This window comes from Condylura cristata, unplaced genomic scaffold (genome assembly GCF_000260355.1).
Source record: "Condylura cristata isolate star-nosed mole 26May11 unplaced genomic scaffold, ConCri1.0 scaffold00013, whole genome shotgun sequence".
Classification (NCBI taxonomy): Eukaryota; Metazoa; Chordata; class Mammalia; order Eulipotyphla; family Talpidae; genus Condylura; species Condylura cristata.
In genome coordinates this window covers 10,282,306-10,297,654 of record NW_004567114.1, presented here as the reverse complement: position 1 = coordinate 10,297,654, position 15,349 = coordinate 10,282,306, and the positions used below count along the sequence as shown (strand labels likewise).

The following is a 15,349-nucleotide window of genomic DNA, read 5'->3' as shown; positions in this document are numbered from 1 at the left end:
CCCCGCCCCTGCCCCAGCCACCCTGGTACCTTTCTTGTCATCCCATAACACATTCCAGAATTTTTGGTTATTACACTCTAGACCTACCTGTGGGAGATAGAACTAGAGAGAGAGAGAAAACTAGTCTTGTGAGCTAGGACTGGGGAACCCCAGGGCTGGAGCTGTCTGCCTATTCCCAGGCCCTGGCCTTGAGTGGACATTCCCTGGGAATGTGATCCTCATCCCACACAGCCCACACCCTGCTGTGCTGTTCAACAGAGAAGGCTGTCATCGCCCTTGTGGCTGTCACCAGAGCGGGCTGAGCAAAGAATGCCCTTTTTCAAAAATTAGAGCTATCCAATACTTTTAGGGGAGTGAGAACGGTGGGTATGGGAAATAAATCTGGATTAGTTTTTTTTTCCATCTTTGTGGTTAAACCATTAGTTCAGCCTTGGATGAACTTCCCTGACCCCTGAAAATAGCTATATAGTTTTGGCAACTTGCCTGATCTTTTATGAGTGAAAACCTCAAATTATTTCTACACATTGGTGGTTCCCTCAGTTAGATGCAGTTCCATTTGGAATTGATTTTTTTTTTTTTTTGCTGTTTTTACAAACAAATTAGTTGTTTGAGTTCATAGTCTACTCATCCAGTTGTGTTAAATTTACACATGACATTTGAAATATTTTATTTGCAGCTGATAAGAATCCAATAAACCTCAACCAGAAACATATAAGCCAAAAAACCCCAATCATCTCACTACATGTAATTTTCTCTTTGGGAACCTAAATCTTTTGTGATGACAGCCTTTAGTCCCACTAAAATGAAAGCTGGAGGATTCTCTTTTTTCTTTTCTTTTGAAGCACATTTATTTTATTTTTAAAGATTTATTTATTGATGCATACAGAACTGGGGTACAGGATAGAGGTGCCGGGCAGTGAGAGGGTTCATCAGAGACAGAGTGGGGAGAAGAACAGGCAGATCGATGAAGTACACTCCTGAGGGGAGCAGCGGGTGAGACAGGAGAGGTCTGCTGCACCATGTGGGTCTGCTCCTTGGTGTGGTATTGAACTCACGCTGAAGTGGCTGCAGCTTGCTTGCAGTGCTGCTCCCTAGCCCGCTGTGCCACCAGAGAGGGCCTGAAACAAACATCTATCAGTGCTTTTCGGTTCCTTCAGTCCACAAGTACATGTCTACTTCTAATTTCTGTACAGTCGACAGTTGTTTTCTGCGCCACACACTGTTACCTATCAAGCACTGCTCTGCCTTGTCATTTAACCCAACGTTGAGGGAAGGGTTTGATCCTCTCATGCATCCTCAGAATCTAGTCCAGTGCTGCATAGTTACAAGGTGCTCAATAAATGGACTAGCTGAATGAATGCAGCCCAGGTTCCTATGTGAGAACTGGCGGGATTCTGCTTCTCTCATCCATTCCTGTTTCGTTCCCCCGTTGTCTCCACTCAGCTGCTTCGCATCCTGACCCCAGTCTGGTGAGCCCAACCCTCTCCACGTTTCCCTGGCTGCATCTTCCTCTCTGCTCTGAGTCTGGAGTTGCCTTCTTTCCGTATTGTCCACAGGACACCAAGTTTTATTGTTTTCTGATTCTATTTTTTTGTGAACCATAGAAAGGTAAACTTTCCGATGAAATAGTTTTAAATGTTTAACAAGACACTTTAATTGTATGTACCTTTACACTTAATTTCTCAAGGTAAAGCAAAGCTTTTACGATGTTTTCCAGGTTTCTTATTGCCTTTCCATTTTTTTCCCTAGTTTCTAGCAAGCTTTCAACTGGCTAGATCACAAAGCAACCACAATTGTGTTGATTAATTGTTGGGACAAATTGTTCTTATTTCAATTCAACATGTTTGGAGTATCTGTTGGGTACTATGGAAAATTTGAAAGGGAGCAAGATAAAACCTGCATTCTGGAGTAGAGTGGGCTGACGTTAAAATGTTTGTTAAATATGAAAGTACATGGTAAGGGACATGTTAAGTCAGTGCTCTATGAGAAATGCTCCATGAGAAAGATAAGGGTGAAGTCAGTCGATTTAGAGTGATCAGGAATATCTTCATAACAACTTGGCCCTGAAGAAGGAAGGCAGGGAGAGGTGGTTGTAGTTTTATTTGTTTTCAAATGGTTATTCTAGTAAAATTTCCTTTATGAAGAACTTTTACTTACAAAACACATTAAAAATCTACCAGGTAATCAGCTAGATAATTGATATACTGGTTATTCTGGGATTAATAACTTTCTTTTATTATTTTCATGATAGCTCTTTAAGTTAATGTCACACATTAAGTAGTAAACTTTTAATCTGTAATCAGATAATAATAGAAGATGATTATGCAGTACTTCTAATGCTTTTTAATGTGTTTTGTTTTATCCTTGCATTTTAGGCAGTTTGGATCTTAAAAGCACGAGCACTAACTGAAATGGTATATGTAGATGAAATTGATGTCCATCAGGAAGGAATTGCAGAAATGATGCTGGATGAAAATGCTATTGCTCAAGTACCACGTAAGCACTAGGTTTTCAGTTAAGCAATGAAATGCCATTAGGAAGAGAAATACTCTATAGAAGATATTAGATATGTACATATATACATTTCTATGTTACATATATGATTCAGGATATATATATATATATACATATATATATATTACACCAAGCAGGAAAAAACATTAATAAAAGGACTTGGTCTCTATCCTGCTTTATGGTACAAAGAGTTTCTATGATTTAGTTATATTCAATTGTGTTAGATCTGAAATTGATGTATTGAAAAACTTTCAATAAAAGTTGTATTATGCATTTTAAAGTATTTTATACAGATGCATTCTATCTAAACCACTTTTCTAATATATCAGAAGGTTGTTTATCTGGGAGGTTAGACACAGGAGAGAGCTAAACAACAGACATGTTCTAGCAGGGATTGAAAAAAACAGTAATTCCAAACCTTCACTTCAGGTACATAATTGAAGGCGATTTGCTCTGATGCATGAGGTGAGATGATGGGGTGCTATTCTGGGCTGTGAATGCCCATCAGGATTGTCACAGAAGCCCAGTCACAGCTTGCAGATGTGTTGGTGCAAATAGCATAGGATGATTACCATGACATGGGGCTTGCTAGAAATACATGAATTGTGACAGCTACCCACCATTTGTATATATATCATAGCTCCAATAGAAATGGAGGGGAAATGTATGTGTTCTATGTTAAAGTGTCTTGTTTTTGTTCTTTTGGAATTAAAATATCTAAATTCTAGATTGTGGACAAATGACCTTTTGATAGGAAAAGTTTGAAAAACAAAGTGTATAGAACCATCATTTTGATGCCTTGGCCTTTCAAGCTTGCTAGTCTTATGTTTGAATCTCAGCCTATGAACAGGTTGACCTCTTTATTTAACTCTAAACCTTTGCTAAATGAGTTAATGCTATCTAACTTAGTGTCAATATTAAATGTAATACTATAAGTAACATGGTAGGTTCTCAACATTAGTCTCAAGCACATTTCCCTGATACATATTTCCTGTTACTAATGTCTGTTTTACCAGGCCAGCACATTTCAGATAATTACATTAACTGATAGTTTTTACAGATTAATAAGTAATGCATAGACTGAATTTGCCATCTGACCACATAGGCCCTGGAACTTCTTTGAAGCTCCCTGGAGCTAATCAGACGGGAGGGCCCAGTCCAGCTGTCAGGTATGTACTTCTGTTTTGTACTCTTTGCCCCTAAATACTGGCCAGACTGCAGGAGAATGTTCCTTTATTTATCTTCCCTGTGTCTGAACAATTTATACTCTATAGGCCAATCACTCAAGCCGGAAGACCCATTACAGGCTTCCTTAGACCCAGCACACAGAGTGGAAGGCCAGGCACCATGGAGCAGGCGATCAGAACCCCCAGAACTGCCTACACAGCTCGGCCCATCACCAGTTCCTCTGGAAGATTTGTCAGGCTGGGAACAGTAAGTTGCGTCAGCTTTGATGTAGGCTTGTGTTTCCAGTGTAGGCTTTTCTTTGTCACATTGTTGTTCACTATTGTTATAGTGGAGAGCTATATGGAAGGTTTTGAAGTTGATTATTTTTGTGTTGTCTTTATTATATTTATGCACTTTTATATTTCAAGAGAAATTTTGAGATTTCTTGTTCTATCATTTTACCCATAGGCTTCCATGCTGACCAGTCCTGATGGACCTTTTATAAATTTATCTAGACTGAATTTAACAAAATATGCCCAGAAACCTAAATTGGCAAAGGTGGGTTCTTAACATTATTTTATATCATGAATTAATGTTGGAAGTGTGAAGGGAAGGTCTTGTCTTGATTGAAACGAACATGTTTATTTCCTCTAGTATGCAAATATCTCTTAGTGTTGAATTAAGGAAAATCAATCAGAAATAAAGTATATATGCCATTATCATGGGCAATTCCTTTTCTTTTGATAATGAACAGTGAGTTTTAGTAGAGAAAGCAGATATTTGGGTGAAGCTTAGCAGGTCATCAGTATGTGTGTATTTTTTTTTTCTTTTTAATCTTGCACTATTCTCAGAAAAATAATTTTCTGTCCTTGTAGGATTAAAAAAATATAAAAAAATACACTACTGCTAATTAGTCATTAATCAGCCAGCTCTAATAAGAAGTACTCAAGGCAAATAGTAGCAAGCCAACTATATTAGTAATTCCAGCTACTCAAAAATTAAATGCCTTTTTAAATAGAAGAAAAAGTGGGGTGGGAGAGAGAGCCTTGGAATAATTCAGAGCCAGGAGCACTTACCTTCTGACAATTTGTTATGCTTAGCTCAGACTTTAGCTGTAATCTCTGAATTCTGTGCATGAGGAATGAATTCATTCCTAACCTCTGTTTTGTTGGCATTTAACATATTTATCAAATATCACACACGCTCGGGAGAATAAAAATGGACACTAACCAGTTATGCTAGCTAGTAGCCAGTAAATCAGCTTATAAAGATGCTGTTAGCATTTTTTCTTAATTTTTTTCTTTGGCAGCAATCCTAATAAATGTTTTTAGCAGAATTTTAAAGCTTATTTCCCTTTCCTTTATGACAGTTGGGTGTTTACAACAATGCATATGGAATAACTGCTTCCCTGCCTCCTTAGGCCACTTGAGGAGACTAGATGACCAGGCGGTGCCATTGCTACCAGTGGTAACTGGAAGTGCAGGCAGTGGAAACGTTTCCCTCCATTAAGCTAGATGCTCTGGGACAGACCTGGTGTGTGTTACAAGATTTAGACTGAACTAGATTTTGCACATTTTTAGTGTTATAGAGATATAATACCAGGGTTTCTATCTTTGGTCCACAGTTTGCCTTGACCTATTACTCATCTCTGCTATTGGCATATTGCTAAGAGTGTGTGTGCTGATTCCCTCACACTGCTTGGGTGTTAGAACACCCTCTTCTCAGCTGAATTCTTAACTCTGGCAGAACAGAGGAGAGTTAGGCTCCTCTTCTTATCCAAGGGCCTTTTCTTGACTTCCATTTTTTTGGGTTGCTTCCTAGCCTGCTCTGTTAATCGCCTTGAAAGCTCCCAGGGGTTCACCTCTTTGCAAGTGTAAGATGATGGTATTGTGGACAAAGATTGTACCACCAAGAGGTAATCTAGTGTGTACTTAGGTGACTGCATCCCAGTAGCAATTCACAGTCCAGCTGTACATGACAGCCTCTGCTCATTCAGCAGAAAGCACCCCATTTTACACTGAAATTCTGCTTTGTTTCCAAAGGAACTTCTGGATTTCCCCATGGCTACACTGTCATCACAATCTTTGTTACTGTATAATGCATGTAGTATGTAAAACATTGGCTGAATCTCTTTTATGGCAACCCTACAGCTGGTCTTTTCACTTGTTTCTGGTAAAATAGTATGCGCAATGTGGAAAACATTGTTCGATTTTTGCTGTTTTTTCAGTTTATATTATACAAAAACAGGGATTAATTGTGAATAGCAATATTTTAAAATAGGTGATTATAACAAATGATGGTTAGACCTTTTCCCTATAAATCTGAGGCACTTTTGATTGAGTGCCTGTTACTTCGATTTGTTTTAGCTGCTGTCAAAATGACCTTTGAGTTTTGATATGACAATAGAGTGCTGTTGTTAAAGCAAAATCTAATGTATTTTTGGCATTCTTTTTCCTTCATAGGCTTTGTTTGAATATATTTTTCATCACGAAAATGATGTGAAGACTGTAAGTGTTAAATTCATGCTACTTTCTTTTACCACAATTTTTGATTTGGGGAAGAATTTAGATTGTGAAATATTCTATCTGTTACCTTATAAACAAATGGAATTACAAACAGATTGAAAAGTTACCCATATTTGCAAATCCACTGTCAATTTCAATAGGAAAATTTATACAAATAAAGAAGTGAGAAGACTTGTGCCTGGCCCACAGAATACAGAGGCCTTTATTAATGAACAAGATATTAAAGTGGCATCTTAGGTTACATGGTCTTTTTAGGCTAATAAATCCACATTAAAACTCCACTTCTTGGCCCTCCCTAGTGGCACAGCAGGTTAAAGCACAGCACTAAGAAGCAAAAGCCACTTCAATATGAGTTCCATCCTTGCCCTAGACGTGACCCACATGGCGCAATAGACCTTTCCTAAGCTGCCCCTGCTCCCCTCATCAGTGTACTTCTTTGATTTGCCTGTTCTGCTCTCCACTCTGTCTCTGGTGAAGCCTCTCACTGGCCCTGAACTTCGGGCCTGTACCCAATTTCCTATTGAAATTGACAGTGGATTTGCAAATATGGGTAACTTTTCAATCTGTTTTCAATTCTGTTTGTATGCATAAATAAATCTTTAAAAAAAAAACTTAACTTCTGGCCCTCCCTGGTGGTGCAGTGGGTTAGGATGCAGCACTGCAAGCTGGCTGCAGCTGTTTCAGTGTGAGTTTGATCCCCGGCCCACGAGGTGACCCACATGGCGTGGCAGACCTCTCCTGTCTCACCCGCTGCTCTCCTCAGCAGTGCAATCCGGTCAGTCTGCCTGTTCCACTCCCCCCTCTGTCTCTGGTGAAGCCTCTTGCCACCCCTGCTCCTATAGACTGTACCCCAATTCTGTATGCAAAAATAAATAAATCTTTTTTTTAAAAAAACTTCACTTCCAGTGCCAGCTTCCATCAGTATACACTCCATGGCAGTGTTTCTTAGCCTTTTAGGGACTCAGGAAAACCCCCATGAAAACTCGGAGAGGATATTTGTGATATAATATGTCAGAGACAATAGGTTTATATCCACAATAAAATATTCTTGAAAAGCAAAGCAATCATAAATTCAAAAGAAAAGTGGGACTAAAACTATGGCTAGACAATTCTGCCAAGAAGAATTCATAAAATGGTCCCTTAAAAAAAAAAAAAAGGATAATACAGAGAACTGAGAATACTGAACAGTATGCTTATGTTAAAATTTATTTTTTATTCTAAAAGTTAGCATTAATGATTCATTTTATCCCTTTAGTCTACACATGTATGTTTGACTTCTTTGTAGTGAACTTCCTCTTGCCCCTTGAATATTTTGTGGTAGATAATTTCAAATATACAAAAATAAAAAGAACAGCATAATGAGCTCTGTTGCTTATACAACTTCAACAATAATCATCTAGGTAGTTTCTTAACAGAAAATTTTACAGGTATAAGCATTTAACCAAAAAACCATTTGTTTCAGTTTTTTTTTTTTTAAGATTTATCTATTTATGCATACAGAACTGGGGTACAGGCCAGAGGTGCAGGGAGCAGAACAGGCTGACTGATGGAGTACACTGCTGAGGGGAGCAGCAGGCAGGTCAGAAGAGGTCTGCCGCGCCATGTGGGGATCGAACTCATGCTGCAGTGGCTTTAGCTTCCCAGAGCTGTGCTTTAACCTGCTGTGCTACCAGGGAGGGCCCCGTTTCATTTTTTTAAAAAGATTTATTTATTTATGCATACAGAACCTGGGTGCAGGACAGCGGTGCAGGGGAGGTAGGAGACACCAGAGACAGTGCAGGGGGTGTGGTGCAGAACAGGCAGATCGACGAAGTACACTGCTGAGGGGAGCAGCAGGCAGGTCCGGAGAGGTCTGCCGCACCATGTGGGTCACCTCCAGGAATGGGATTGAACTCATGCTGCAGTGACTTTAGCTTCTTAGTGCTGTGCTTTAACCTGCGAAGCCACCAGGGAGGGCCCATGGAGATTAATTCTTTTACTGAAGAGACATTTATTCTTTCACTCACTGTTTTTTGAGCCACTGCAGTATGTCAGCACTGTTCTAGGCCACTCAGGATACAAAGTGAAGCAAGCAGACAGAAGCTCTGTCTTTGGGAGAGTATATTCTAGTTCAGAGAGGACTACAGACTTTTAGCAAAATCAAAAATATGTGCACTGTCATGGGTTAACAAATACTATAATACACACTGGTGGGAAGCAGGGGAGTGAGTCCAGGACCCTTGGCTGCACGGCCCTGTGTAGAAAAGCCTGTGTGTTTGGTTGAGGAACTGTCTGGAGGCCAGCAGGACTACAGCCCAAGGAGAGGGTGAGAGTTGTAGGTGAAGGCTTCAGAAAGTAGCTCTGTCGCTGTTTGTAGGTCACGGTGATGCCTTTATTAATAGACTCACCTTGAGAATGTTGTTCTACATCTTGGCATTTACAGAAGGTTGAGAGATAGCAGCTACATTGGAGACAAACAGGATTTAGGCTGTGTGCTAACTGAGCTCATGAATTCGAAAGATTTGAAGGATAGCAGACTTTAACCTTTACGTACTATGTATTATAAATGCTTTTGGAGTTCTTCATGTACCTTGATTTTTAAAGAGCTTGATCTTGAACAAACAGAACAGTGACTTTCAATGTTTTTGTTTAAGCAGCAAAGCTATTTTTTTTTCAGTGCCATCTTACTTCCACCCTAATATGTAAGACAGTCCAGAGTGGAGCTGCTTAATGAAGCAGAAATGGCAGAGTAAAATCACACCACTGTGCCTTTTCCTTGCTTTCTGCACCTCCACTTCTGCACGCCTGTCTCTCAAATTCCAGGACTGCTATGTAGCAGTCCTAAATCAGAATGCATGTGAATTACTAGGGGAATTTCAAAATAATGAATTACTGAATCTGTGCTAAATTCCTGAATCAGATTCCTCAAAAGCATATCCAGTAAATCTGTTCTTAATACAATTTCCACAGAATATGTATAGCCAGGATTAGGAACTACTCTATAGAATATACCTTGAAGACCTACAGTTCATAGCATAGGACTTGAGAGCTAGAACTCTACTTAACTAACAGATCAGAGGGTGGGGGAGTGTCTTCTGGCTTGATGAAGGAAATCAAATCAAATTAAGAGAAAAGGGACAATAAAAATAATAAAATAATTCAAATAGGCCCTCCCTGGTAGAGCTGTGGTTTAAAGCACAGCACTGCAAGCGAGCTGCAGCTGCTTCAGTGCAAGTTTGATCCCCCACTCTGGAGGTAATCCACATGGCATGACAGGCCTCTCCTGCCTCACCCACTGCTCCCCTCAGCAGTGTACTTCATCAGTCTGCCTGTTCTGCTCCCCACTCTGTCTTTGGTGAGTCCTCTCACCACCCCTGCGCCTCTGGCCTGTACTCCAGTTGTGTATGAATAAACAAATAAACCTTTAAAAAATAATTCAAATATATCAGGAATAGAAAAGTGATACAAAATATTGTTGAGAACAGTTTATAAACTTTATTTTTTAATTGTAGATACAGTGAAAGACTCGATATACTAGAAGCAATCAACTTTGGGCACACTTTTCACTCTTTTTGAAGCAGATCCTCATACTTCATTAAATGACACGGTTGAGAAAATTTGCTTTTTCTGAAATTTTGACCAGTTAACAGTTAAACAAATGTAAATTAGCTAATAGTAGGCTATTTTATAGATTTGGTTGGACTTACGAAGCAATCACAAAGGAAAAGAAAGAATTAACTGATTTCAGTGTGTCTATATAAGGTGAAGAGAAGGAAAACCTAAAGTAGGACAAAATAAGAGTGATATATTAAGTGTACTTTTTTTTTAAGATTTATTTATTTATGCATACAGAACTGGGGTACAGACCAGAGGTGCAGGGGTGGTGAGAGGACTCATCAGAGACAGAGACAGAGTAGGAGCAGAACAGGCTGACTAATGAAGTACACTGCTGAGGGGAGCAGCGGGTGGGTCAGGAGAGGTCTGCCGTGCCATGTGGTCACCTCCTGGGTGGGGGTCGAACTGGTGCTGAAGTGGCTTTAACTTCTCAGTGCTGTGCCTTAACCTGCTGTGCCAGCAGGGAGGGCCCCAATTAAATGTACTTTTAAAATTAGTGTTTACAACAAAAAAGACTCTTATTAGACTCTGAAAATACGGCGATTGCTCTGTGTCTGGTGAATCCTCTTACACCCCAAATTTCTGGGTTATTCCCCAGTTCTTGTATGCCTAAGTAAGTAAATCTTTAAGAAAGAAAAAAAATATGTTGTACTTATCAGAGGGAGAGGGGAAGGAGGATGGCAGGAAAGGACAGAGGGCGTCAAAGGACTAGCGGGAATGGCGGAAAGACTTTGGGGGTAGGTCACATGCATATGTTGGGGTGTGAAGCTTTAATCCTAACATTAAATAGTTTTGTAAGCCCGTGGTAAGTCAGTACAATTTTATTAAAGATAAATTAAAATGTGCAGGCAAGTACTGCCTTTATAAAGTCAAAAATAATAGTGTTTGTTAAAATATAAAGTAAAAAAGTAAATGCTGATGGGATGTGTTAGAAAATTTTAATGGAAATGATTTAAAGGAAAGTTCACATTAGAGAAAATGCCAGTTAAGCATACCGGAGATACATTTTCTCACTGATAACAAAAATGGTAAAATGAAGAAATTTTTGGACTTAAAATTTTACATATATGATATTTGAATAAATAATGGAAGAAATTAAAAAAGCTACACTAATAGGAAAACACTGATATATTTCAGGTAGTTATAAAAATATTCATTCATTTTTTTTTTTAAAGATTTATTTATTTATTCATACAGAACTGGGGTACAGGCCAGAGGCTCAGGGGTGGTGAGAGGATTCACCAGAGACAGAGTGGGGAGCAGAACAGGCAGATCGACGAAGTACACTGCTGAGGGGAGCAGCGGGCGGGTCAGGAGAGGTCTGCCGCGCCATGTGGTCACCTCCGGGGCAGGAGGGGATCGAACTCATGCGGAAGTGGCTTAAGCTTCTTAGTGCTGTGCTTTAACCCACTGCGCCACCAGGGAAGGCCCCATTTTGTTTTTTTAATTTCACTTCTCAAGAAACCATAAAAAGTAAAGTACTATATTGGTAAAGATGTTTATTGTAGCATTAGTTGTTATAACAATACAACCTGAAACGTAACTTATGTTATAGAAGATGATTTCTTGAGTTGTGATAAATTGCATGCTGGAATTTTATATAATCTTTTAAAATCATAATTATAAAAATGAGGTAGAAACATGAAAAGTAATGTTGAGTCAATGACATTATTCAGTATGTAAGTAAAATTCTAACTTTAAAAAATATTAATACTTATGATGTTAAAAGATACTACTTAAAAATGAAAATAAACTGAGGTTAATATGTATTAATTCTACAAATATTTCTCGAATGTGCTCATTGTGGCAATAGCATGGATTGCAACAGTAAATAAAATAGCTATACCTTCTGGCACTAATAGAGATTAATTCTAACTGCTTTTTTTTTCCCCCCAATTTTAACAGTGTTATAACAACTTTTCATTTATAAATTTAGTTAAAAACTAGTACCAGCAATGTATTAAAATGCTTGTAATTGTATCACTCTTGCTATTTTCCTATTTGTTACTAATGCATACACATTTTTTATAGAACATAAAATAGAGCAATTTATTTTTAATTACTGAAAAGCACTAATTGTTGGTTCATGGTTTCCTTCTTAATATTTATTGATTGTTTTAAATTCTTTTTTATAAGGGTGCAGAAGCTATTCAATGGAGAAAGAAGAGGTTCTTTTTAGTATTTATTTTTATTAGAACAACTGGGGTATATGCCAGAGGTGCAGGGGGTGAGAGGATTCACCAGAAACAGAGTGGGGACAGAACAGGTAGATCTACTGAAACACATTGCTGTGGAGAACAGTGGGTGGCACAGGAGAGGTCTGCTGCACCATGTGGGCCACCTCCTTGGGTTAGGTAAAACTCAGGCTGTCCAGGTGATAGTGCTGAGATTTAACCCTTAGGCCACCAAGAAGTCTCCAGTTAGGTTATTTTTTAATATAATTACTGAGTGCTGACAGGCTGGCACTGTGGTGGGTGCTGGGACTACTGAGTAGACAGGTGTGCCTGTTTTCTTGCTGTTTTGGGCTTGACGAATTATAGTTTTCTGACGGATTATATTATCCCATTAAAATGTCATTTAGAGTTTACCACAAATGTTATTTTTTGAATGGAAGGAGGATTTATATTATGAGCATAAGCATGCCTTTTCATACTCTTTGTATATTTTTTAGCGTTAGCTAGAAAAAAGGAAAAGCAAATCATTTTTAGCATGTTTAAGAGATCACAGGTATATTTATACTAGTTACTCTGGACTTCCCCCAAGTTTCCTTGTAAGTAACTTTCACACAACATGGAGAATACTATAGACAAGTGTAGAGAATACTGTGAATGGGATTTAAATGTTAAGAAAGAATTGCTTTTCCATGGAAAACTATAGCTCTGCTTTTGAGTCAACACTTTTCCCATTTCTGGGGACCAGTATTGATAAAACAAGTGGCATGTGGGCTGGTGATACCCTCTGTGTTTACCTACAGTATTATCTTTAGACAAAGATAATACTGTCTAAAGATAATACTGTAGGTAAACACAGAGGGTATTATAAAGTAAGGTATTTAAATGTTAGGGAAAAGTAATCTGTTCTATGGAAAACTAAACTTCTGCATTTGTGTTCTTAATAACTCCCCCTCCAGCCTCCCTTTCTGGGGTGACATTGGCAGAATTGACAAAACTGTAGTGGCATGTGGGTTGGTGATTCTGGAATCTTTATTTCCATATGCTCTTTAATTTCATCATCCTGGATTTGTTGCAACTCTACCAATAGCAAAAGGGTGACTTAATTGTTTTCAGTATTACTGGTTAGAGTACTAATACACAGGAAATTCACTGGGACATCTAGTTGGTCGTTTTCACAAACATTATATTGTCTAAGCCTGCCAAGTTCCCCTTTACTTATGAACTTTTATAAACTTATGTCTTTTATTTATGGCATTCTAGACATTTATTAATATTTAAATATTGGATTAATTAATTATTCAAAGATCCTTAAATTTAAGTATATGTTCATTATTTTTAAAAGTGGGGAAGACTTTGAAGAACTTATGTCACCTTTTAGATATATTAACAGTGTTTACTAAGGAATCTTATTGTGACAATTTTGTGTGGTTCTTAAGTTATTTTCAATTTAAATCAGAAAAAGTGAAAAGAATGAATTCAAACAACAAATAATTCTTGAGTGCATCTTTGGAGTGTAGTAATGTGGCATAAAATGGCTAAGAGGGGTGGGACCCACATACTCAGGGAACTTAAGGCCATTTGGAATTGTTACCAGTTGTATCATCTACTGTAGCCGCAGTCTTCATATGAGAATGTTCATGAAATAATTTCTTTGCTATTTTTATTCTATATCAATATTCATATTAATTTTTTAAATTGGCTTAGCACAGACATGACTCCTACATAGGAAGAAGATTTGTTTCAGTACCATATCTAAAGCAAATCAGCAATCTGTAAAAAGTACTAAGTCTAAACTTGGGAAATTAGAATGTGTAAAAAAAAAAAAAAGACATAATTTTCTGAAAATGTAAGGTCTTGGATTAAACATCAGAATGAATAAGATCTACTTGCTGGAAAATGTCTTTATAAAGTTAACAACACATTCAAGTATTTACGAGGTACTGAATTGAATTGGTTGAAAATACATTTTTCAGGGTTTCCAGAGATAATACTAGTTGAAATTATACTCTTTTCTTCATTTTCTTTGCATCCATTTTTATTTTTGACTTGGGGAAAAAAAAGAAAAATAAGTACATGAAAATAGTTATGAATTTTGCAGTAAAGATGCAGGAAGTCTTGTAGGATTCATTTCAAAAAAGCAATAATATTAAGAAATGGACAATAATAAGGGTCTGAGATAACCTAACATTTACTGGCTTTAGAGAGCATGGTCATACAATACTGAATACAGAATCAAAGTTTTTAAACCTTGAGGGAAAAAAAAAATATTACAAAGAATCAGAAATCTCTTCTGATAACTAAATTTTTATTCACCACATCTTTACATGAGCTTCAATTTGTGTAAGATTTACTTTCCTCTTTGTCCAAATGCTTCCCACTTCCTCTGTATAAAATCTTCGCTCCTATTTAGTCATCTCTTGTCTGATCCTCAGTGAACATAGGAGGAACACACTAGATGACATTAGAAAGGGATCAGTCACTGATGGGAAATATGAAAGCAATGAAGATCTTTTTTACCTTGCAGCTGAGAAAAGCCTGACCTGTAGATTTTTTGAAAGGGAAGGTGATGTCTGAATAATGGGACAGTGGTGACCAAGGAGGGCCGCTACTCACTGACCTTAGCTGCTGCCACTCTTTGTGATCCTAGTAAGCCTCTGTCTGTCTGCCTGCTTATCTTTTTTCTGTTTCCCTAAACCTGTCTTTAAAGTGTGGCCTGCAGTGGTGGTTCCTGGCTTGCCCACCAGTGAAGGTGACCATCACTCTGTTTGGAGGCATTTTGGTGGATTTTATAAATAGGAAATTTGTACTTGATAATTAAAATTGTACTGAAATATGTTGTACATTTGCTTGCCTTGATCAGTGTTTACTTCTCATCTGCTGTCAGCCCTCTGGTCTGGAACTGATTATTTAGGGAAAGTTGGTGGGGCCATCTGGAAAGACAAGCAACCTGAGCTTCTGACTTCCAGTGCATGTTTTGATCGATGTTATGACACAGCTTATTTCATTACTTATTGTTTCTGTTTATTGTTAGAAAAGAAAATCCTAATCTGAAATGAATTGTTTTCAAAGGCTTTGGATTTGGCTGCCCTTTCTACAGAGCATTCTCAGTACAAGGACTGGTGGTGGAAAGTGCAGATTGGAAAATGTTACTACAGGTAAAATTTTGATTATTTGAAGGTTTAGAAGTGGCAGCATATTTTAGAATCTCAAATCTGATAACTTTTTCTGTGTGTGATAGATTTTGCTGTAAAAAAATGAGCTATCTTTGACTTACTTGAGAAAGCATTTATTTAATAATCATTTGGTGGCCCTCCCTGGTGGCGCAGCGGGTTAAAGCACAGCACTGAGAAGCTAAAGCCACTTCCGCATGAGTTC

The 15,349-nt window shown here is 38.0% G+C and overlaps 1 protein-coding gene across 1 annotated transcript in view; it reads left to right on the top strand.

Annotated features, from left to right (window-relative positions):
• The window catches only part of TTC8 (tetratricopeptide repeat domain 8), a 46,277-nt gene that overhangs the window by 11,645 nt on the left and 19,283 nt on the right, over positions 1–15,349 (top strand). Inside the window, exons 3-8 of the mRNA XM_012724386.1 lie at positions 2,376–2,496; positions 3,620–3,683; positions 3,789–3,948; positions 4,150–4,239; positions 6,144–6,188; positions 15,044–15,129. Of these exons, the coding sequence (XP_012579840.1) occupies positions 2,376–2,496; positions 3,620–3,683; positions 3,789–3,948; positions 4,150–4,239; positions 6,144–6,188; positions 15,044–15,129 (566 nt within the window). The remainder of the gene's footprint in view (positions 1–2,375; positions 2,497–3,619; positions 3,684–3,788; positions 3,949–4,149; positions 4,240–6,143; positions 6,189–15,043; positions 15,130–15,349) is intronic.